Below are 23123 nucleotides of genomic sequence, written 5' to 3'. Positions count from 1 at the left end.
AACATGGCAAAGTGGTTGCTTATGCGTCTCGTCAATTGAAATCTCATGAAACATGTTATCCTGTTCATGATCTTGAATTGGCCGCCATTGTGTTTGCTCTGAAGATTTGGCACCATTATTTGTACGGAGAAAATTTTGTTATTTATTCGGACCATAAGAGTTTGAAATATCTCTTTTCTCAATCTGATTTGAATATGAGGCAACGCAGGTGGATGGATCTCCTGAAGGATTTTGATTGTGAGATTCAATATCACCATGGACTGGTGAATGTCACTGCGGATGCCCTTAGTCGAAAAGTTTATGATTCTGTTCTAGCATCTGTTTGTGTCGCCAAAGTACACGAGGATATATGTACTTCTGGCTGGACTTTTCACTCGAATTGGAATTCTGTCACTGTCTCAGCATTGCAAATTGAGCCAAACTTGATACCGAAAATACAAAAGGCCCAACGAAGCGATGCTCAGATCCAAAAGTCGAAAGAACTTGTATATGCTGGACATCAGAGTGGATTTCAGATTTTTTTGATGGTTCTTTACGACTTAATGGTCGGTTGGTAGTTTCTGATGATTCTGATTTGAAATCTGCCCTTCTTCGAGAAGCACATTGTAGCAAATACAGTATTCACCCTGGAGGCCGAAAGATGTATTTGACATTGAGACCTCAATTCTGGTGGAAACGTATGAAGAAGGACATTGCTGAGTTTATTTCTAAATGTCTTGTCTGTCAGCAAGTGAAAGCCGAGAGAATGAAACCTGGAGGATTGCTCCATAGTCTCGAAATCCCGAAATGGAATTGGGAACATATTGCTATGGATTTTGTGACTCATTTACCTCGTTCGCCCAAGGGCTGTGATGTTATTTGGGTCATTATTGATCGGCTTTCGAAATCTGCGCATTTCATTCCGTATGAACGGACTTATCCTTATAAGAGAATGGCCCGTTTATACATCGAGAATATTGTGAGACTAAACGGTGTGCCAGTCTCAATTGTATCTGATCGTGATCCCAGATTTGCTTACTAAATTCTGGGGTAGTTTTCAGGAAGCGATGGGTACGCGTTTGGCTATGAGTACTGCTTATCATCCTCAAACTGATGGCCAGACCGAGCGTACGATTCAAACGTTAGAGGATATGTTGCGTGCGATTGTGATGGATTTTAGAATGGGATGGCAATATGCCTTACCATTGGTTGAATTTTCTTATAATAATAGCTTTCAGACGAGTATCGGTATGGCACCGTTTGAAGCTCTATATGGGAGACGATGTAGATCACCGTTATCCTGGGATGAGATTGGAGAGAGACAATTGACTGGACCTGAAATGATACAGGAAATGAACGATAAGGTTTAGTTAATTCGGCAGCGGATGAAAGCTGCTCAAGATCGTCAAACGAGTTATGCGAATAAATGAAGACGACCCTTAGAATTCCAGAAAGGTGACAAAGTGTTTTTGAAAATATCTCCCTTTAGAGGCACTGTTCGATTCGGCATGCGAAGGAATTATCTCCTCGATATGTTGGTCCATACGAGATTCTGGATCGAGTTGGCGATCTTGTTTATCGATTGGCATTGCCACCAGCTCTATCTGCTGCTCTTTCCTATGTTGAAAAACCTGTTCGCATTATGGATCGAAAGGAAAAGATATTGCGAAATAAATCGATTCCGTTGGTTCGAGTACAATGGACACGACATGGTGTGGAAGAGTCAACGTGGGAATTGGAAAGCAAAATGCGAGATTCGTATCCGTATTTATTTGATACTAGTCCATCTGTTCCATTGTATTCGATGTATTCTGATCCGTTTACTGATTTTAGTTTTGATATGTACTATAACTGGTAACATATATATGTTTGTCAATGTTATGTATATAGAGATGTTTAAGATTTCGAGGACGAAATCTTTTAAGAGTGAGAGAAATGTAAGGACCGTGTATCGTATTATCGTCAATCCCATGTTGATTATCGATAATTATTAAATTGTCATGTGATTATGTATATGATGTATATCATGACAATGAATTTGAGAAAATGAATATTGAATATGAATTGACGTTGTAAGGGCTCGAGTGGAGAGGCCGGACGCCAATATAGTACAAAAATTAATATGTGTACAGAAGATGTGGCGCCCGGGCGGTAGAAAATGACCGCCCGAGCGCCAAGGTATGTAAACTTAGTGCTTCGGGCAGAACTTACGGCGCCCGAGCGGTAATGTTTTACCTGCCCGAGCGCCGCATAAATCACACTCAGGGACATAATGTCTCGCGCTCGGGCGCGAGAATTCTACCGCCCGAGCGCGTGATCGGTGGGAATAAGAATAACTTCTTTCCTTCTTTTCCTTCATCATTTCTTTTCAGAAAACTTCGAGGGGAAAGTTTGGAATTCGATTTTCTTCGTCCAAATCGACTTCGAAACGCTGTCTAAACGCAAAACAAATTATATATTCGTGATTGTCGCGTCGAGGGCTTCTGAACTAAGGTAATTTTCTTCTAGTTCCAGCAGCTCTAAATATCAAAGTGCTGGAATAGGCTGAATTTGAAGTTGAAATTCATATATGTGGTACAATAACCGACAATAAACTCATATTCAAAGTCAGAATTCAATTATATTATGATTTGGATTTTATATGAATTTTTTAAGTTTCAAATGATATTTGAAACTCATATTAATGATTTTGAATTATGTTATTGATTGAAATGAGTATGTTATTGATGTAGATAAAGTATTTTACCGATATCTTCAGGCTACATCAACTGGAAACGAAGAATTGAGGTATGTTGCGACCGGGTAACATACGACAGGTATGTGTATTATATGATATATGTCGGATTGATTTGATTGATTGGAATGAGAATACATGTCTATATGCCTTATTTGTTGATTGATGTGGCATACATGACATTGAGATTGAGATATCGATGTATAAAATAAATGTTTTGTTAACACACATCGTTTGATGCATACATCGATACATGACATGCACGTTGAGCTATGATCCTTGGATACCCTGATATGATTTGATTGGATTCTGGGGTTTGTGAACATAATTGCTATGTTGGTATTATATGACCCGTAAAGCATAGACAATTGTGGCCCCGATGATTGGATATGAGATTTGGGATTTGATGGCGCTTTGTCGATGCTATCATACGAGTATCTCTTATTGAGGCCGGTGTGCCAGCTCGAGCATTGATTTGATAGCGATTCGATTGATTCTGACATGTGCTCAGTGGATGGGCATTTGATCCGATACCTCCACGACATACATGCATTGCATACCATATATCATTGTTTAGATATCTGTGGTATGTATGATTGGTTGTTCCATACGGAGCTTTGCTCACCCCCAAGGGGGGCTGTTGTTGTCTTTGTGTGTGGACAATGGCAGGTACTCCAGGATATCAGGAGATCGGAGAGGGTACTTCTGGAGGGAGCCACAGCTTGGGCTGAGGTTTTATGTTTATGTCTTGTTCCCAGTATATATGTATATGTATCTGGGCATGTCCCGAGGATATGAGTTGTTTGTATGTGATTGGTTTTGATTACGTGTGGGCATGTTTATGACGTGAGATTAAATACTATTTTTAATATTCAAATAAAATTATTTGGGCTCATTGTAAAGAAAATTTTAAACCAGTTTTTCCGCTGTAATTAGTTAACCCTAATCAAAGTGCATTGTAATAACGATTATGAGCTAAGGGCCCCACAAAGGCACAACTCGAAGGGACAAAACCTGGAACCGAAACATGTGATTGTTGTCTTAGGTGATCGGGTTGTGGGCTAGGCCTTGCATGGCTCGTCTGGGGTCAAGGTTGCTCGAGACCAGGGAATGGGGAGGAGTCCTAGCAAGCTAGGACTCCACCCGAGAGCAAGCTAAGGGGCTGCGCAGGTGTTTAGCTGGAGCAGATGGTTAAAAGGCTCGGCCATAGGGCTTATGCAAGGGCTACGTTAGGTCCTTAGAGTCCTAGAAGGGTGCTATAGTGGATGGTTCAGGGCCTGGTTGGGTTGGCTAGGACCTAGCAAAAGAAACAAGAGTCCTAGCATGAGTGAAGTTCTCGGACATGGCTTGTTCTAAAAGTGTGGCTTCGGTTTTAAGCTTAGGGTCAGGTCTTGTGGATGCTAAGGGTCCATGAGGGTTCTTAGAGGGGCTGGGCATGAGTTGGTGCAGGGTGGCTTGACGTGGCTCGAGCCAAACACAGAAAACGTGAGGCAACCATGGTGATCGCGCAAGCTGCTGTCCTTTATTCAGGTGGCTTGTGCGCTGGTCCAGGGGCTTGGTCTGGGTCTAGGGCATGGTCTAGGGAAGGTAAGGGTCAGGGTGGTTTGGTGGTGGCTTGGCTGGGAGAGCCCTAGGCTAGCTAGGAGTCCTAAGATAGGCTAGGAGACACTCACGCACACATGCAGAATATTGGGTCAAGTCTGAGCAGGGTTTGTGCGAGTTAGGGGCTAGGTCCAAGGGTCAGGGCTAGTCAATAGGGGGACTAGGTGGGTTGGATCAGGTTTGGCTCGAGGTGGCTCGACCGTGGCTCGAGTATTTTGGGAGATGGCTCGGTATGTTTGTTAATATGTCAAAAACGAGATTTTAATGACAAAAATTGAATCCATGGGTTCACGGGTGTGGCTCATGACTTGTAAGGGTAGAATAAATAATAAAATGATATGTTTAAAGTTTGGGAGGAAAATAATGATTTTTGGATTTATCCGGGATTTAAACGCTGCACGAAACGTTAATTAAAGAATTTATTTAAAACACCTAGTTTTAAGCGGAAAAAAATTATGGAAAATTATATTTAACCTTAAATAATTATTAAAAGTCTGAAGTTTTTAATTTACGAATTTTATATTAAGGTTTGGTTTAATTCAGATTAAAACGTATTAATATGTTATATTTAAATATTAATTTAAAAGTCCTCGATTAAGGCTAAATAAAAATATGATAAAATTCATGTAAGCTTAAATAATTATTTGGGACATGTTAGATTCAACGGAATAAAAAAATGTCAAAAATATGAAATTTTACGTATAGGGGTAAAATGGTAATTTTACACCCGAAAATTATTAAACATCATGGCAGTGTCCTGAATGCTGTTTTATATGCTAATATAATTATTTTTAATGTTTAGGAATTTTTACAAGTTAAAATGATTATTTTTAATGTTTATGAAATTTTAAAATGTTTATGGATTTTATGATCTTATAACTTTGATTTTAAATGTTTATGGAATTGTTATGATTTAATAAGTCAAAATGTTATTTTAAATGTTCATCGATATGTATATCTTGAAATGTTATTTTTAAAATGTTTATGGATTTCATGGTTTAATGTTGATATTTAAAAGACATGTTGCATGCTTGGTTTAAAAGGAAAACGTTAGTACACATTTAAATTTTATAAAGTGATGAGAATATGAAACGTTGAAGGAAGTGAAGTAATTGTGACTAATACGATGATATGTTTGAAATATCGTGAGGGTTATGGTCCCATTGGGAGCCCGACGATCGTATTTCCGTGGATACGAATATGGATACGATGATATGTTAATACGTAAGGCTAGGGCTCAGTTGACCGGTGAGAGTGTTTCTGATGTCCCTGCCGCCCAGTACTGTTGTTACATGTAGATGGATCTATCGCTCAACTCGTAGACGTAGACGTGGATGAACACGAAAGTCACAATTAACGATCTGAATTCAACGAAAGGAAAAAGGAATACGTATATGTTGATGATAATATGTAAATGAATATTTTGATACGAATGTGGATATGGATACGAATACAAATATGGATATGGTTATGAATATGAATATGTTTACGATTATATGAAAAATTTATGGAAATGTTTTCGTTTAATGTTCATGCATCATTATGAAAATGTTTTGTTTAAAGTTCATGCATCTTTATGAAAATGTTCTTGTTTAAAGCTCATGCATCTTTATGAAGTTTTTTAAGAAAATGTTTATGTTTAAAGTTTATGCATCTTCATAAAAAAGATATTTTAAAGTACAAGTATTTTCACTATTGTATGTGATATGTATATGAATTACTTGTTATCAAGATTATGGTGTGTTGAGTTTTAGATTCACTATATGTGATTGATGCAGATGATTATGATAATAATGTTAATTGAGTTCTTGATGGTTGATCTGACTGGACTGAAGGTGCACATAACCCGAGGACCGACGCTAGTTTTCCGCACTAGTTATGAATTATGATTTTAAGATTATGTTAAAGATATTTTATGACTTTTATTTATGTTTATGAGAGGTTTTTTGAGAGGTTATAGTATGAGCTATACTTTTCAAATAATGTCTTTAGGTTTGTAAAACGTTTGACGATTTTATGCTTTAAACAAATTCTTTTGGATTTTTAAATGTCAGTTGGTTGGGTTATTTTACAAAGGCGTCAAAAATACTTTAATTATTTTTTGCAAGTGTTCGGCTGATGCTATTAAGGGTTTTAAAAAAAAATCCAGCACGTTTTTAGCAAAACGAATAGCAGACGTTTCATCCATCTTCTTGCGCACTTAGGTAAATCATTAGAAACAAAATAGCAAGTTTTGTTAATAACAAAATCAAGATTGCGAATATTAATTGTTCCAACAATCTCCCCCTTTTTGATGATCACAAAACTTGAACAGTTAAAACAATTTAAAAAATGATTTTAAAAAAAAATATCTTCCAGTTTGAGGGATAGCAGAAATAAAAGCTCCCCCTCAACAACTGAATAAAATGATTTGAAAACAATTTTTCAGTTTGAGTGATAATTCTAAAAAAAACTCCCTCTCGGAAACTGAATTAAAAACTCCCCTTCAAAAATATAATCATTTACATGATTAATAAAGTTTTAGCATCAATCAAGCAATTTAGGCAACAAATCTTAATATAGCAGTTCAGTTATATGAAGACTAACTGGATTAACAAGATGTTTCTTTAATCAAATAAGTGTCCCTTGTATTATACATTTACGCACATAAACAAGTGTAAGGGAAGTTGCTACTCCATTAGCAGACTTTAAATAACATCAAACATCAGTTAGTTTACACATAATAAAACTGAATATACTAACAACTGGTCGCCTTGAATTCTTTGAATGCTGCATAGATTTTGAGTCTCTTTTGCCAGAAGATCAGCTAATTTGCCTTGGACTTGATCTCTGTGCTGGCAAACTGGTCGAGCTGACTCAGATTGGACTCAACTGATGTTGAACCGCATTGATCATCTATATTGATCTGATATGGAAATGAAGCGGCGGCACTTCTGATGATTAATCTCCAATTAACTCATCAATTTCAGCTTGTGGTTGGGTTTTCTTCTGTTGATCAGTTGAAATTGTAGACTACAACTGAAATATTGTCCGCTGATCAGTTTAGCTGATCTGCTGTCAGCTTGGACTCAACACCCTGTAAGTTGCTAAAACAACAAAATTAAGGAGTCGAGATAAGTGACTATATGTTAGTTGCAGATCCAAGACCTTTTCTCTTCTCACGGTAAATCCATATGAAATTTTTAAGAGGATTTTTGAAATCAATTTTAAATACTATTTTAAAACACATTTTAAAACATCAGTTTTTATATGTCCTTCTTAGAACAACTAGCTCTGATATCAATTGAAGGATCGCTTCCAGGGCACATTGAGGTGCTTCAAACAAAATATTCTCCCAGAGCTGCAATAGCTCGTGTTCTAAGAATATATACATCGATGAATTAGATCAAGTTTGGTATTAAATCAAGCAGAAAACACTCGAAATAGTCCTTCGTTAAGGAACACTGATATATTTTATATCCTGTGTAACTAAATAACTGAAAAATAACAGGAATCAGTTGTGACTTATATCAGTTTAGTTATGGTGAAAAACTGAACCTGCGGATGCTATAACTGATCAAATCAGTTTGAAAACAATAGTTAAATAGTTAAATACACAAGATATGTTTATGGATGTTCGTAGACTTCAACTGCTCCTACATTACATCATCCTTTCTACCAGCTCGGGTAGAATCCAGTAGAAGGCTTTGATTAATTACAACAAGTGTAATAACCCACCCAGCTTAGGACTTACCCACTGCCTAACTGAACTCCTAGACTAGACTGAAGGCAGCACCTTCCAGTCAAAACTTGTTTAATTTCTGTGTGTCAAATACTACATACACAATTTTATTGTCTATGTGCAAGACTGTATTTGAGTGGTGGTGTGTGTGCGTGTGTGAGAACTGAACAACGAATGCACCACGAAATTTTTCTCACACACTGAGAGAATTAAGCTTCTAAACAAAGCTGATATGACTTGAGTATTTCCTCTAGGCTTATTGCTTCTTGTAATTTGATAAGTAAATAAGCGTGCCCTTTCTTTGTAACTTCGCACATTTGTATATGTTCATCTTCTTGCTGATGGTCTTGAGCTTGTATTTATAGAGGCATTGAAACCGTATTTCAAGACTCATTACATGTGATCGTTGCTGTAACGCCCTAGATTTGACAACTGTCCTCACTGTACCAAGACAAGTCTTTCCAGCGTGCTTATGTCTTCACTCACACGCACCCTAGGAAACTTCCCAAGAGGTCACCCATCCCAAAATTTTCCCAAGTCAAGCACGCTTAATTTTGGAGTTCTTATGTGATGAGCTACCGAAAAGAAGATGCACCTTCGTAATATGAGTAGTACCAATCAAATCTTTTAAGCCATCTTCAACAGTACAGTCCATTACATTGAACAGTCTCGGAATCCCTCTCATTCCGGTGTGGGATCGTTTCATTCATGTTCCCTCCACCTAGAAGCCTGCCAGGAGCCGCTCATTGTCCGTGCAACCTCATGGCACCAGCGATCACCCTCCGCCCTCTTCGGCCCCGGGCCTTACATGCCCACCAGCTTCCGCTTGGTTCGTCACCGAACCACACCGTACTAAGAGAGGTCGGCTCTGATACCAACTGTAACGCCCCAGATTTGACGATTGTCCTCACTGTATCAAGACGAGTCTTTCCAGCGTGCTTATGTCTTCACTCACACGCACCCTAGGAAACTTCCCAGGAGGTCACCCATCTCAAAATTTCCCCAAGTCAAGCACGCTTAACTTTGGAGTTCTTATGTAATGAGCTACCGAACAGAAGATGCACCTTCGTGATATAAGTAATACAAATCAAATCTTTTAAGCCCTCTTCAACTGTACAGTCCATTACATTGAACAGTCTCGGAATCCCTCTCATTCCGGTGTGAGATCGGTTCATTCATGTTCCCTCCACCTAGAAGCCTGCCAGGAGCCGCTCATTGTCTGTGCAACCTCATGGCACCGGCGATCACCCCCCGCCCTCTTTGGCCCCGGGCCTCACAGTTGCAGCTTGAATATGTTCATTGATACATGTGTCTTGACTTTTCTGATATGCCTCCAGGAATCTCTCGGCTTCAATCTTAGCTGCAACTTTCATTATTGTACCTTTGATAGTACATATGCTTTTGTATCTTCGTGCGTAGCTGGAATCCACTTAGATAAGCTTTTCTAGATCTGCAACTGATTGATTCCTAACTGATGTTCCTAACAGTTCAGCTGAACTGATCTTCAGTTGGGCAGGTTAAATCAGTTGACTCGTCAATTGAACTAATTTCACTCTTTTAGTTGAACTGGTCAGCTGGGTTCTTCATCAGTTGAACTCTTCATCAGTTGGCCGGGCTTCTAAAGGTCTTCTGTGGAACTACCTATCAGCTGGACAATCAGTTGAACTGTTCTTTCAAATGCAGGTTTGGTCGATCAGTTGGTGTTTTCAGTTTACGTCTCGATATCTTCAGTTTTACCTAGTTTAATTAATCACTTCGAAGCCTGGTCAGTTTCAGCTTCCTGCGCACTTAGGTAAATCATTAGAAATAAAATAACAAGTTTTGTTAACAACAAAATCAAGATTGCGAACATAAAATGTTCAAACAATGTCTCTTATTACAAGACTTCTAACACAATCTTTAATGTATTTTTCTGAAGACACATTCAACTTATCTTTGAAGTTCAACTCTTTTGTATATGTGTAAGTGATTGTGTGTGAGGATTTTATCATTTATAGTGTACATTTCAAATGTATCCTCACACAAGGACTTGTGCTCTCAGATAGCAGATTTCTTCATGCTAGCTGCCCATGCTTTGATTCCCTTTAAAAGCTCTTGTTTGATCTTCAAGATGTTTTATTGATATTTGATCTTCAAGATGTTTTATTGATAGGCCCCAACAATGATTTATACGTTAGACATAAGAATATGATCGTTTGAAAAGTTTCTATACACTTTTTAAAATTTCAATGGTCAAATTTGCCTTGCTGGACATTTTTCCAAGCTTAAACTAGTCGTTCAGCGGTTGAACTGGTCGGCGTTTGAAAACTAGACAGCGGTTGAAACTGTTCTGTTGTTTAAACTGATCAACGGTTGAACTAATCAGCGCTTGGTCAGTGGTTGAAACTGGTCAGCAGTTCAATCTGGTCAGCATCTCAACCGCAGCTCAACTGGTGTGCTTGATGAAACTTAAAATTAATAATTTATTATATATTAAAACCTATATTTTAAAATTTAAGTTTCAATAAAATTATAAAATTATGTTATTTTATTATTGTTTGTTTATATTTAATTGTCTTACTAAATATGTTTTATTTTTAGATTTTCTATACGTTGGTAAATAATGATAACTCAAGCTACAAAATTCAAATTGAGGTGATTCAAACATGTTTGGAATCCTTGAAGAATTATCTACAACTTTGCAGAAGACATGAATCCTAAAAAAATTAATTAAGATGATCAAATTGTGCAAATATCAAAATGTCATATTTACTTTTACTATGACCAGTATATAGTAAAATAATCATAACTATTTCAATAATTAACCAAATGAGGTGAACCAAAGGGCAAAATTCATCTACAGAAAACGCCCCACATGTTTGTTGTTTTGAAAAAAGTCAAATTTGGAGATTAAAGTCGTGGAACATAGCATTCAAAGAAGGGCCAACGAATTTAAGTTAGAGGAGATAAAAATTATTATTACTACTTCATGGCAATAATGAAATTTTTGACATTTCCTCTCAGTTGGCTTATAAATAGAGGCCTTATGATAGCTTGAGGAGTATCATATCCCACTGTAAAATATAGTTTGTGTGTATAAAAGTTCAAAGTTTAATATATTTTATTTTTCAACAATGAGTGAAGATTTTAGTGTGAATCAAAAGTAAGCTCATGGCAAGCTAAATCTACTATGTCAAGGTGAAGAGGATGAATTATTAGTGAAGTAAGATTGTTTATATTTTGTATATTATCTCTATATTTTTTTCATTTAAATAACTTCTTTTTATTATAGGTATAAAAATGAATTATTTGTTGTTATCAATTTACATCAAATGCTTGATACCATTGAAGTGGTTATCTTGATTTGTTGTTTAATTTTAATACAATAAATATTTCATCAATTATTATTATTGTAATCTAACAATCTAACATTTACTTTATTGCAACTAACATTTATTTTATTGCAACTAACTTTTATTTTCCCGCAACTAACTTTTATTTTTCGCAACTAACTTTCACATTACCGCAACTAACTTATTAAATCATATATTTCAGTCAGGCAATAGCGTGGCTCTGCCAGTTGTTCTAAATGAAATATAATGATTTAATTTAACATTTATTTTTTGCAATTTTATATTTATACAGTTATATATATAATCATAGGTACCATATATAAAATATCGATTAATTCGGTATTTTTTATAGTGAGAACTATATTATATATGTGTTTAAATATTTAATTTTCTTTTTTATGGAACCATTAAATATGATCGTTTCTTTTGTTTTACTTTTAGTTAAACAATATTACATAAACCAAGAATAAATCTTTGAGCCTTGACAAAATTTATAATTTTTAAACTTCATTCTTGCATTTGGTAATTTATAAATTAATAAATTTAAACTTAAAATAACTTCTCTGTAGATCGATCTCGTACTTACAAAATATATTACTTGCAGACAACCTACACTTGGGTGAATTATAATTTAAGCAGTAGCAAGTTTTTAGGCACCATTGCCGGGGAGGTATAAATTAAGTTTATAATTGTTATTTATGTTTTATTCATGAGTATTTTAATTGTTTTAAGTTTAATAAGTTTTTGGAGTCGTAAAAAAAGTGGTAGACTTATTCGAGTATCTGAAAATAATTTAAACATGGATGATAATTCAAAGAATCAAGATAATGTTAATGATGATGATGATAATAATAATAATAATAATAATAATAATAATAATAATAATAATAATCAAGAACATGATCAATTAAGAACACTAAGGCACCATATGAACCCTATTAGAACTAGTGCACCATCTTGTTTAGTTTTTTCTCCTGATGCATCTAATTTCAACTTTAAACCTCAAATTATTCAACTTGGCTTAGATTCTGAAAATCCAAATTTACATCTAAGAGAATTTGAGGAAGTTTGTAAAACTTATAATGATCAAAACTGTAGCATGGATATAGTTCGATTAAAGCTTTTCCCTTTTTTCTTTAAAAGATAAAGCTAAAAAATGACTACAAAATTTAAGATCAAGTTCAATAAGATCATGGGAAGAAATGCAACAACAATTTCTCAAAGAGTTTTTTCTTCCCATAGAACAAACTCTTTTAAAAGAAAAATTATAAATTTTTCTCAAAAACAAGGGGAAACATTTTATCAATGTTGAGATAGATATAAAGAATTACTTAATACATGCCCACATCATGGTTTTGAAACATGGAGAATAGTTTCTCACTTTTATGAAGGTCTAATACCTAAAGATAAGGAAATGATAGAATTCACGTGTAATGGAACTTTTGAAGAGAAAAACCCAAATGAAGATAGGATTATTTGGATTCATTAGCAGAAAATACTCAAAATTGGGATAATATATGTACAATAGAACCACCAACAACTAAAATCAATAATTCATCAAATGGGGGTGGTATCTATAATCTTAAAGATGATATAGATATTCAAGCTAAACTCGCATCTTTAGCAAAAAAAATTGAGTCATTAGAAATGAAAAAGAGTGGTCAATTAAAAAATATTCAAGAAATTGTTTATATATGTGATATACATGATCATGCTACAAAATATTGTCCAACATTACCTGCATTTAAAGAATGTCTCCATGAACAAGCAAATTATGTTAACAGTTATAAAAAAAACCAATATTAGATCCTTTTTCACCATCATATAATACTGGATAGATAAATAATCTTAATTTTAGTTGAAGGAATGATAATAATACACAACCCTCACAACAATATTTTCAAAATAACCAAAATCATCAAGGTTATATTACATATGTTACACCTTCAATAAAAAACTTTGAAGACGTAATTCATGCATTTATCCAAAAGCAAGAGTCTATCAATTCTCAAAACAGTCAATCTATGAGTGATTTGAAAGAAACTCTTGCAAAATTTGCATCTGCACTTAATATTCATGAAAAATGAAAATTTCCATCTCAATCTCAACCTAATCCTAAAAATCAAAATCAAGAATTAAATAATAAAAAAATTGATCAAATAAAATCTGTTATTACCCTTAGAAGCGATAAAATAGTTAATGATTCATATAGAAATGAAAACAAGGATCATTTAAAATCAAAGAGTAAGGATGATAATCCTAATACTTTAGAGAATGATTATATTTTAAATTCTAAAAATAATATGGTGAATGATAAATCATCTGAAATAGTAAATGAGTCAAATAAACCTCCACCGTTTCCTCATGCATTAACAAATCATAAAAAACAAAAAATTGATTATGATATCTATGAAGTTTTTAAACAAGTAAAGATAAATATTTCATTATTAGATGCAATTAAACAAGTACCTTCTTATGCAAAATTTTTAAAAGGCTTAACTGTGAAGAGAAAATTGCATGTGAAGAAGAAATCATTCTTGGCTGAACAAGTAAGTTCTATTCATCAAAATAATTCTAGTTTAAAATATAAAGATCCTGGTTGTCCAACAATTTCATGTATTATTGGAGAAAATAAAATTTAAAAAGCTTTGTTAGATTTGGGAGCAAGCGTGAATTTACTTCCTTATTCAGTTTATGAAAAACCTAATTTAGGAGAATTAAAACCCACTTATGTTACTCTTTTACTAGCGGATAGGTCAATCAAAATACTTAAAAGGTATTGTAGAAGATGTGTTGGTTCAAGTTGATAAATTTATATATCCTGTAGGTTTTATTGTTTTGGATACACAAACAATAGAAGTACATAATGAAATTGTAGTAATATTGGGACGACCATTTCTAGCAACTTCAAATGCTTTAAATAATTGTCGAAATGGAATAATGAAATTGTCTTTTGGAAATATGACTCTAGAACTTAATGTGTTCAATTTATGTAAACAACCAAGTATTAATGAAAATGAATACGATAATGAAATTGAAACAATTGTGGAAGAAAATATACAAGAAGAAAACTTAAATCAACAATCTGAAATTTTTTCAATAGAAAGTTTTGAGTCTGAAAATAATTTTAAAGAAGATGATAATACAAAACTTAAATTAAAATTTTTACCATTAAAATTGAAATATATATTTCTTGGTGAAAATAAAACATTCGCTGCTGTAATTTCCTCCACTCTTTTACCAAATCAAGAAGAAAATTTAATTAAATTACTTAAAAAATATAAAAATGCAATGGGATGGACTTTGAAAGATATAAAAGGTATAAATCCTTTAATTTGTACACATTGAATTTGTGGGGCCCTAGGTACGACATCTAATACTAATAATTAAAATTTTAACAGACCAAATAATTGATTAAAATACATAATTTGTGGTTCAAAAATCCACATAAATATCGTCAAAATAATTTAAAATGTCTCAAATGTTTGAAATATAAATTTTAACATGCCAAAATAAACTTGTAAGCCAAAGTAATCCAAAGATCATCAAATATCTCCTAAGACCCGAGAATCTCACTTTAAATCGTATCTCCTCGCCTGGAACTGGACTCTGGCATCCCAAGCCTCACCTTACCTATCGTCAAGCACATGAAAACAAGAGGTCGCCGACGTACCGGTGAGTATAAACCCAGTATGATACAATCAACAACATATGAGAATTATAATTTCACATAGTTCATATAAACATATAAAGATGCAATATAATGCAATGTATGAGCAGAAGTTGTGGGCTATCAATAAATCTCAAGATCAAGTGAATCATCTTGTCATAGGGTACCCAAGGGAATAGAATCATCCAGCAACATCCACCGACTCATCCGCTCGAGGTGGGGTGATGTGTTCTACAACTCAACTATAGCCCCATACGTCCAACAAATCAATAAATCAAGGCGATCTCCGCCATATAAAATCTGAATCGAAAAGTGGCTCAATATGAAATGTAATGATGCAAATCAATATCATCATCTCAATATCACAATAAACTTATCTCAAGAAAATAATCATCATCAAATCACAAGTAATTCATCGAGCCATAGTATTTTCAATTTAAAATAAAAATGATATTTTTACCTCGTATGTTATCGACCGTAACATATCCCTTTCAAATATTACAAACAAGAGATCAAAATATATGGTTGAGAAGTCTTGAACCCTCGGTGTCTACTCGATTCTCTATCAACCAACTTAAAGTAAATAATCTTGAGCCAACCCAAGTCAATACTTCAACCGAATCTTCAATACATAAATAAAGAACTCAGATTACTTATCAACACAGAGCAATTTTCGTACAAAATTCATAATTAATTCGGTACAGCTTCAAATCAAGATCTGTAAATTGGATATGCAAGAAAACTCAATGCCCAACAATTCTTCTTCATAAACTTTTGTCAAATAAAGTCATTTACTAAGCCATTCATAATCTGAAACATACAACATAATTTTCGAATTTCTGCATCTGCACAAATCTGGCAAAGTTTATTATTTAAAGCATAACTACCTCAATCTCAATAGAATCAAGCCCATTTTATATCATTTCGAAGACAAGACAATGTTCTATAACTTTCATTTGAACATCAAATCCATATTCATAACCAATAAATCCCGGAATTCGAATAAACAGAAGGCATGTACACAAACTCGTGATTCTAGACCAGGTTTAGTAAATATAGCATATCTCTTTCTTTGCTTCATGGAACTGAGTGATTCTTGAACCGAATCGAAGATAACTTGATGCTCTACAAGTTTTATGAAGACCATAACATTCAAAATCCAAATAGAACCATCCCATATACCCGAAATACAGTAGGCATAAAAACTTATCTTGCATAGAAACAAGAAACCATGCTCATATCCATTTTAAATTCAAACCAACTCAAATACAACATCTTCAACATCTTAATATCTCAAATATCAACTCAAATATCAATTCTAAACTTCAACCCATTTCCAAACTTGAATAAAAATGGGAAATACTTACATCCTCGAGAAGCCCGTGAAGAGAGAATCACAAATTTAACTTCATTTCATAACTTTCTAGAACAAATCTCTCGAAGATTGAAGAAGTAATGTAGAAAATGGAAGGAAAGCGGGTTTCGGTGGAGAAGAAGGAGGAGAAATGATTGGAGGAGGTGAGGGGAGCTCATATAGTCAATTTTCGCGTCTATAGCGCCGCAGCGCTACTTTTCAGTGCCTCAGCGCCAAATTTGCGCAAAACTAGCGCCTAGGCGCTACTATTCTAGCGCCGCAGTGCTTGAATAGTGTAACGACCCATTACAGGCCCAGTGGACCGCCCATACGGCCCACTGCCCTCGATCGACTCAAGGCTATCCCGATCTTGGGCTCCCTCAAAGGGGCCTTTTCCCTCACGGGCTTTCCATAGGCGTCGTAAAGGTTACTCATAGGATCTCCCCCTCCCTACCAAGGGGTTTCTTTTGCCTCCCCAAGACTCGATCCCATGACCTATAGGATAAGTACATTGATATCAAGAGTCCTGGTACCAATTGAGCTTGCTCAATTGGTACCAGGACTCAAGCTCAATTGGTACCAGGACTCTTGATATCAATGTACTTATCCTATAGGTCATGGGATCGAGTCCTAGGGAGGTGAAAGAAACCCCTTTGTAGGGAGGGGAAGATCCTATGAGTAACCTGTACGACGCCTATGGAAAGCCTGTGATGGGAAAAGACCCCTTTGAGGGAGCCCAAGATCAGGATAGCCTTGGGTCGATCGGGGCAGTGGGCCGTATGGGCGGTCCACTTGGCCAGTAATGGGTCGTTATAATAAAAGGCGCCTTTTATTGTAACGACCATGGGCTATCTCGATCTTGGGCTCCCTCGGGGGCCTTGTCCCGTCTTGGATTCCCACTGAGGCCTTTTCTCTCACGGGCTTTCCCATGCGTCGTTACTCGATCGGGGCAGTGGGCCGTATGGGCGGTCCACTTGGCCAGTAATGGGTCGTTACAATAAAAGGCGCCTTTTATTGTAACGACCATGGGCTATCCCGATCTTGGGCTCCCTCAATTGGTACCAGGACTCTTGATATCAATGTACTTATCCTATAGGTCATGGGATCGAGTCCTGGGGAGGCGAAAGAAACCCCTTGGTAGGGAGGGGGAGATCCTATGAGTAACCCGTACGACGCCTATGGAAAGCCCATGAGGGAAAATGCCCCTTTGAGGGAGCCCAAGATCGGGATAGCCTTGGGTCGATCGGGGCAATGGGCCGTATGAGCGGTCCACTGGGCCTGTAATGGGTCGTTACAAATAGTGCCGATGAACAATAACTTTTTTTTTTAAAAAACTTATTTTTTAAAAATTCGGGCATTACAGAATTCACTTAAAAAAAAATGATAAAATATATCAACAACCACAAAGAAGGTTAAATTCAAATATGAAAGAAGTTGTTAATAATGAAGTATTAAAACTATTACATGCTAGAATTATCTATCCAATCTCAGATAGTAAATGGGTAAGTCCAACACAAGTAGTACCTAAAAATTCAGGCATCACTGTTATAAAAAAATGAAAAGGGAGTTATTACAAGCTGGGATTTCATCTAGTTGGCGTATGTGTATTGTTTACAGAAAATTAAATGAATCAACTAGAAAAGATCATTTCCCACTTCCATTTTTAAATCAAATTCTAGAAAAAGTAGCAGGTAATTCTTATTACTGTTTTCTTGATGGGTATTCGGGGTATTATCAATTACCTATATCATTAGAAGATCAAGAAAAAACAACTTTCACTTGCCCTTTTGGAACTTTTGCATTTAAAAGAATGCCATTTCGTTGAAGAATATGTAGAAGTTTTTATGGATGATATAACTATTTTTGGAAACTCATTTGAAAATTGTCTTAAAAATCTAGAAGAAGTATTAAAAAGATGTGAAGAAAAAAATCTTGTTTTAAATTGGGAAAAATGTCATTATATGGTTAAATCTGGGATTGTTTTAGGACATTTGATATCTGAAAAAGGAATTGAAGTTGATAAAGCCAAAGTTGATGTTATTGCTAATTTAACATCACCAAAAACGGTCAAAGAAGTTCGATCATTCTTGGGTCATGCAGGATTTTATAGAAGGTTTGTAAAAAATTTCATTATAATATCTAAACCAATTTCAAATCTTTTAACAAAAGATACACAAAATGGACTCAAAAATGTGAAAATGATTTTAAAAAACTAATTAATCTTTTAATTACATCACCTATTTTACAGCCTCCAGATTGGTCTTTACCATTTGAATTAATGTGTGATGCAAGTGATTATGCTATAGGAGCTGTGTTACGACAAAGAAAAGAAGGAAAACATTATGCAATCAATTATGCTAGTAGAACCTTAAATAGTGCCCAAAGAAATTATTCAACTACTGAAAAAGAATTACTTTCAGTAGTATTTGCATTAGATAAGTTTTGATCTTATTTAATTTGTTCTACTACTATTGTTTACACTGATCATTCTGCCGTAAAATATTTATCAAATAATCAAGATGCTAAACCCAGGTTAATATGGTGGATCTTATTGTTACATGAATTTGATATTATAATTAAAGATAAAAAAGGAAAAGAAAATGTTGTAGCCGATCATTTATCTAGAATAATGAATGAATCATCTCATAATGAAAAACCAATAAATGAAAATTTTCTAGATGATCAGTTGTTTTATGCTACTATTATGTCATGGTTTGCTAACATTGTAAATTTTCTTGTGACAAATAAAATGTCTTCTCATTGGAATTCACAAGATAAGAATAAATTCTTGATAGAAGTTAAAAAAATTTATTGGGATGATCTTTACTTGTTTAAGTATTGTCCTGACCGAATTTTCGACGATGCATGCCCGACAATGAAATAAGTAATGTTATTAAATTTTGTCATTATGAAGCATGTCGAGGTCATTTTTCATCAAATAAAACAGCTACAAAATTCTTCGATGTGGATTTTATTGACCGTCTTTATTCAAAGATACGCATTTATTTTTCAAATCTTGTGAAAACTGTCAGAAGATAGGATTAATTTCAAAATGTAACATGATGCCTTTAAATCCAATCATAATTATTGAAATATTTGATGGTTTGGGGATAGATTTTATGGGTCCATTTCCATTAACTTTTGGATTTACCTACATTTTATTCGATGTTGATTATGTTTCAAAATGGATTGAAGCATTTGCATGTAGAACTAATGATCTAAAAGTTGTTCTAAATTTTTAAAAGCTAATATTTTTAGACGATTTGGAATACCTAGAGCAATAATTAGTGATGGGAGAAGTCATTTTATAAATAAATCATTTTCTTATTTGTTAAGAATATATGGAATTACACATAAAGTTTCTACCCCATATCATCCTCAAAGTATTGGTCAAGTTGAACTTGCAAATAGAGAAATAAAACAAAATTTTAAAAAACAGTTAATCCAAATAGAAAAGATTGGTCTTTAAGATTAACTGATGCATTACGGGCATATAGAACTGCATTTAAAATATCATTAGGTATGTCACCATATAAGTTAATTTTTGATAAGTATTGTCATTTACCGGTTGAACTTGAACATAAAGCTTATTGGGTAATTAAATCATTTAATATTAACTTAGATGATGCATCTAAATTAAGAAAATTGCAATTAAATGAACTTGAAGAATTAATAAATGATGCATATGAAAATTCAAAGATTTATAAAGATAAAACTAAAGCATTTCATGATAAAAAAATATTATGAGAAAGTCATTTGAAATTGGACAAAAAGTTTTACTTTATAATTCTCGTTTGCATTTATTTCTAGGAAAATTAAGATCGAGATGGTCAGGACCATGTATAGTTAAATTTTTTTATCATCATGGTGCTGTTGATATTGAAAATCCTAAAAATTATGATGTGTTTAAAGTTAATGGGCAAAGATTTAAGCCTTTTATAGATATAATATTCTTAATGATGCGTTTATGTCTTTATATGATCCACAATAGTTGTTTGATATTTTCATTTTTTTTGCAGATTCTAGTTCATTTCCCAGTTAAGTGGCGGATAACGGTACTCCGTGACTGTTTAATTCGGTTTCTTCAGTTTCTCCAAAATAATTTAAATATAATAATAATATGGATGTGTGTATTGTGAATCTTCGTAAATATTTTTATTGTTTACCTGATAATGCGTTGAAAAAAAATTATAAAGCTAGATGTGAGCGACTAAGGTTGATGATGACATATGACATACCGAATGATGTCCGTTTGATAATTGAAGCAAAAGTCCGATTGGTTGGGGAAGCAAGTGAGTTAATAATAAGACATATGCCAGGATTTGGTAAAAGCACATATGCCAAAAAACGAAGAGCTAAACGTATAGGTGAATGTCATAAATGTGCAAGGTGGAATTGTAAAAGTCAATGCAAAAATGTTAGAATGACATCAATGAATATAGAAGATAAAATTTTATTCATTAAGAATGGTTTGAGTAAAGAGCTTTTGGATAATTTTCTAGAGGTTCTTGATACGCATTCTAGTGGGTACGTTAAAAACGAACTTCTTAAACTATGGTGGCAATTTCAACATGAGGAATATCAATATGGACTGTGGAATCAGCCTTACAAAGATTCTACGGTTGTAACGCATATCTATTTAGATAAGTAAATATATGTATACAATTTTCTCTTGGGAATCTTACGTAAAAAGACCTGTTTACCAATTTATAAGAAAATTGGATGGGAAGCATATCCTCGACTCATAGAAGGCGTTGAAGCCGTTACTGAACGTAAAATCAGAGGAAGATGTGAGCCACAATCACAACTACGCTGTATGTATGTGTTTTAATTTTATGTCATTTTTATTTTCTTTTGATAATAATAATTTCCTGTTCAAATATTGACGTTTGGCATGTTACACTTATAAATAATATGTTGTGATCTAATAATTACACAAAACATATTCTCAACATGTCAACATCCACGGTAAGTAAAATCAAAAATATTTTTGTATTTTGTGGATCTAGTGACAGGAAAAGATTCAATTTATGAAGAAGTAGCAGAAAAGCTTGAAATAACACTTGCTAAAAAAAAGATTCATTTGGTATATGGTGGTGGTGAAGTTGGTCTCATGGAAAAAGTTGTTAAAGCTGCTCATACAGGTGGAATTGAAGTCTTAGGCATTATTCCGATTACCTTAGCCAATCTTACTAGACCAACAATACGAGAAGAAATGAAAGTAGTCAACGTGTATGAACGAATTACTCAAATGATTGAACATTCAGATGTCTTCATTGCTTCGCCAGGAGGTTTCGGTACTTTGGAGGAAATATTTCAGACTGTTTCCTGGGCACAATTAAATATCCATCATAAGTCAATTGGTATGTTAAAAGTTAACAACTATTATCATAAATTGTTATCATTTCTTGATGATATTGTGGAACATGGATTTATTTCATTAGCTGCACGAAGGATGTTAGATTTTGCTACAAGTGAGGGTGAACTTATTGGGGTTTGTTTTATAAATAATTTAATTTTTAATTTTTTTTTCAAAATTAATTTTTTTAAAAAAAATTTGCACTTTTACTGCAATCCGTGCTTCGTAAGCACGGACCCTTGACGTGTCCATCCCTTTCACTCACATTCCTTATCCCTCCGCCGATCACTCTTTCCTTTTAATTTTCTCCGGCTTCCTTCTTCTTTTACCCATCCATTTTCATTTCTCCATTTCTCTGTTTATCGTAAGTTCTCCCTTCCTCACTGAACAACTTTTGAGATACCGTAGAACGAAGTTTAGAAGATCAGCAACTTATTTAAGAATGGTAGATAATCGAGCTCCAGAAGATCTCAGTGTCCTCTATTTACAAGCAACACATATCTCGTCTAAGGTTTCTTCCGTAACAGTTGATGATATTGTCAAAGTGAAGAGGTCAGACAATTTGATTTGGAAGTTATACACCGATAATTACATACACAATCATGTACTTGCATACTTGAACTGATATGGGTTTTTATGGAGTTTTAGAATGTGGCTCACAAGTTTTTGATAATCATTTGATTACTACTCTTGTTGAACGTTGGCAACACGAGACACAAACTTTTCATTTTACATATGGTGAAGCAACAGTCACGTTACAAGATGTTTCAATAATTTGGGGTCTAATAATTGATGGTGAAGCACTCACTGGAATAGATGTGTCACATAAAGTTGAGGAATGGCAACACATCTATTTGGATTTGTTGTGATTTCTGCCATCATCAAAACATTTGAAATGTGGTCATTTGTCTATGACTGCACTACACGATCATTGCATGTCTAACCTTGTTAATGATGATACTTCAGAAGTAGATGTTGTGAAATATGCCCGTTGTGTAGCGTTAATGATTATTGGAGGAATAATGTTCCCTGACTATCAAGGAGGGTCTGCTAGACTAATATTTTTGCAACTGCTACGGTATATTGATAACGTCAAGTCTTATAATTGGAGTAGTGCAGTTTTAGCATTTCTATACCGTGAGTTGTGTAACGCGTCACGTATAGAGAAGACTATAATGGCTGGACCTTTATATATCTTGCATATATAATTAATGTAATGTGATTATTTGACACAATGTTTTTGTTAATTTTGTTGATATATTTTTATTATTATAAGCAGATATGGGCATGGAGTAGGATTAAATGTATTAACCCCGATCGAGATGGGTTAACAGTAGTTGCACCTCCCATTGATCCATATGCTATTTTCTAG

The 23123-nt window shown here is 34.4% G+C and overlaps 1 protein-coding gene across 1 annotated transcript; it reads left to right on the top strand.

Annotated features, from left to right (window-relative positions):
* The first annotated feature begins 21505 nt into the window (after positions 1-21505).
* Positions 21506-23123, top strand: LOC142509511 (cytokinin riboside 5'-monophosphate phosphoribohydrolase LOG3-like). Its single transcript, XM_075619571.1, has 2 exons — positions 21506-21886; positions 23031-23123. The coding sequence occupies exons 1-2, from the start codon at positions 21506-21508 to the stop codon at positions 23121-23123; spliced, it is 474 nt and encodes a 157-aa protein (XP_075475686.1).

The sequence above is a fragment of the Primulina tabacum genome, chromosome 1, assembly GCF_025594145.1.
Source record: "Primulina tabacum isolate GXHZ01 chromosome 1, ASM2559414v2, whole genome shotgun sequence".
Classification (NCBI taxonomy): Eukaryota; Viridiplantae; Streptophyta; class Magnoliopsida; order Lamiales; family Gesneriaceae; genus Primulina; species Primulina tabacum.
This window is presented reverse-complemented; position numbering and strand designations above follow the sequence as displayed.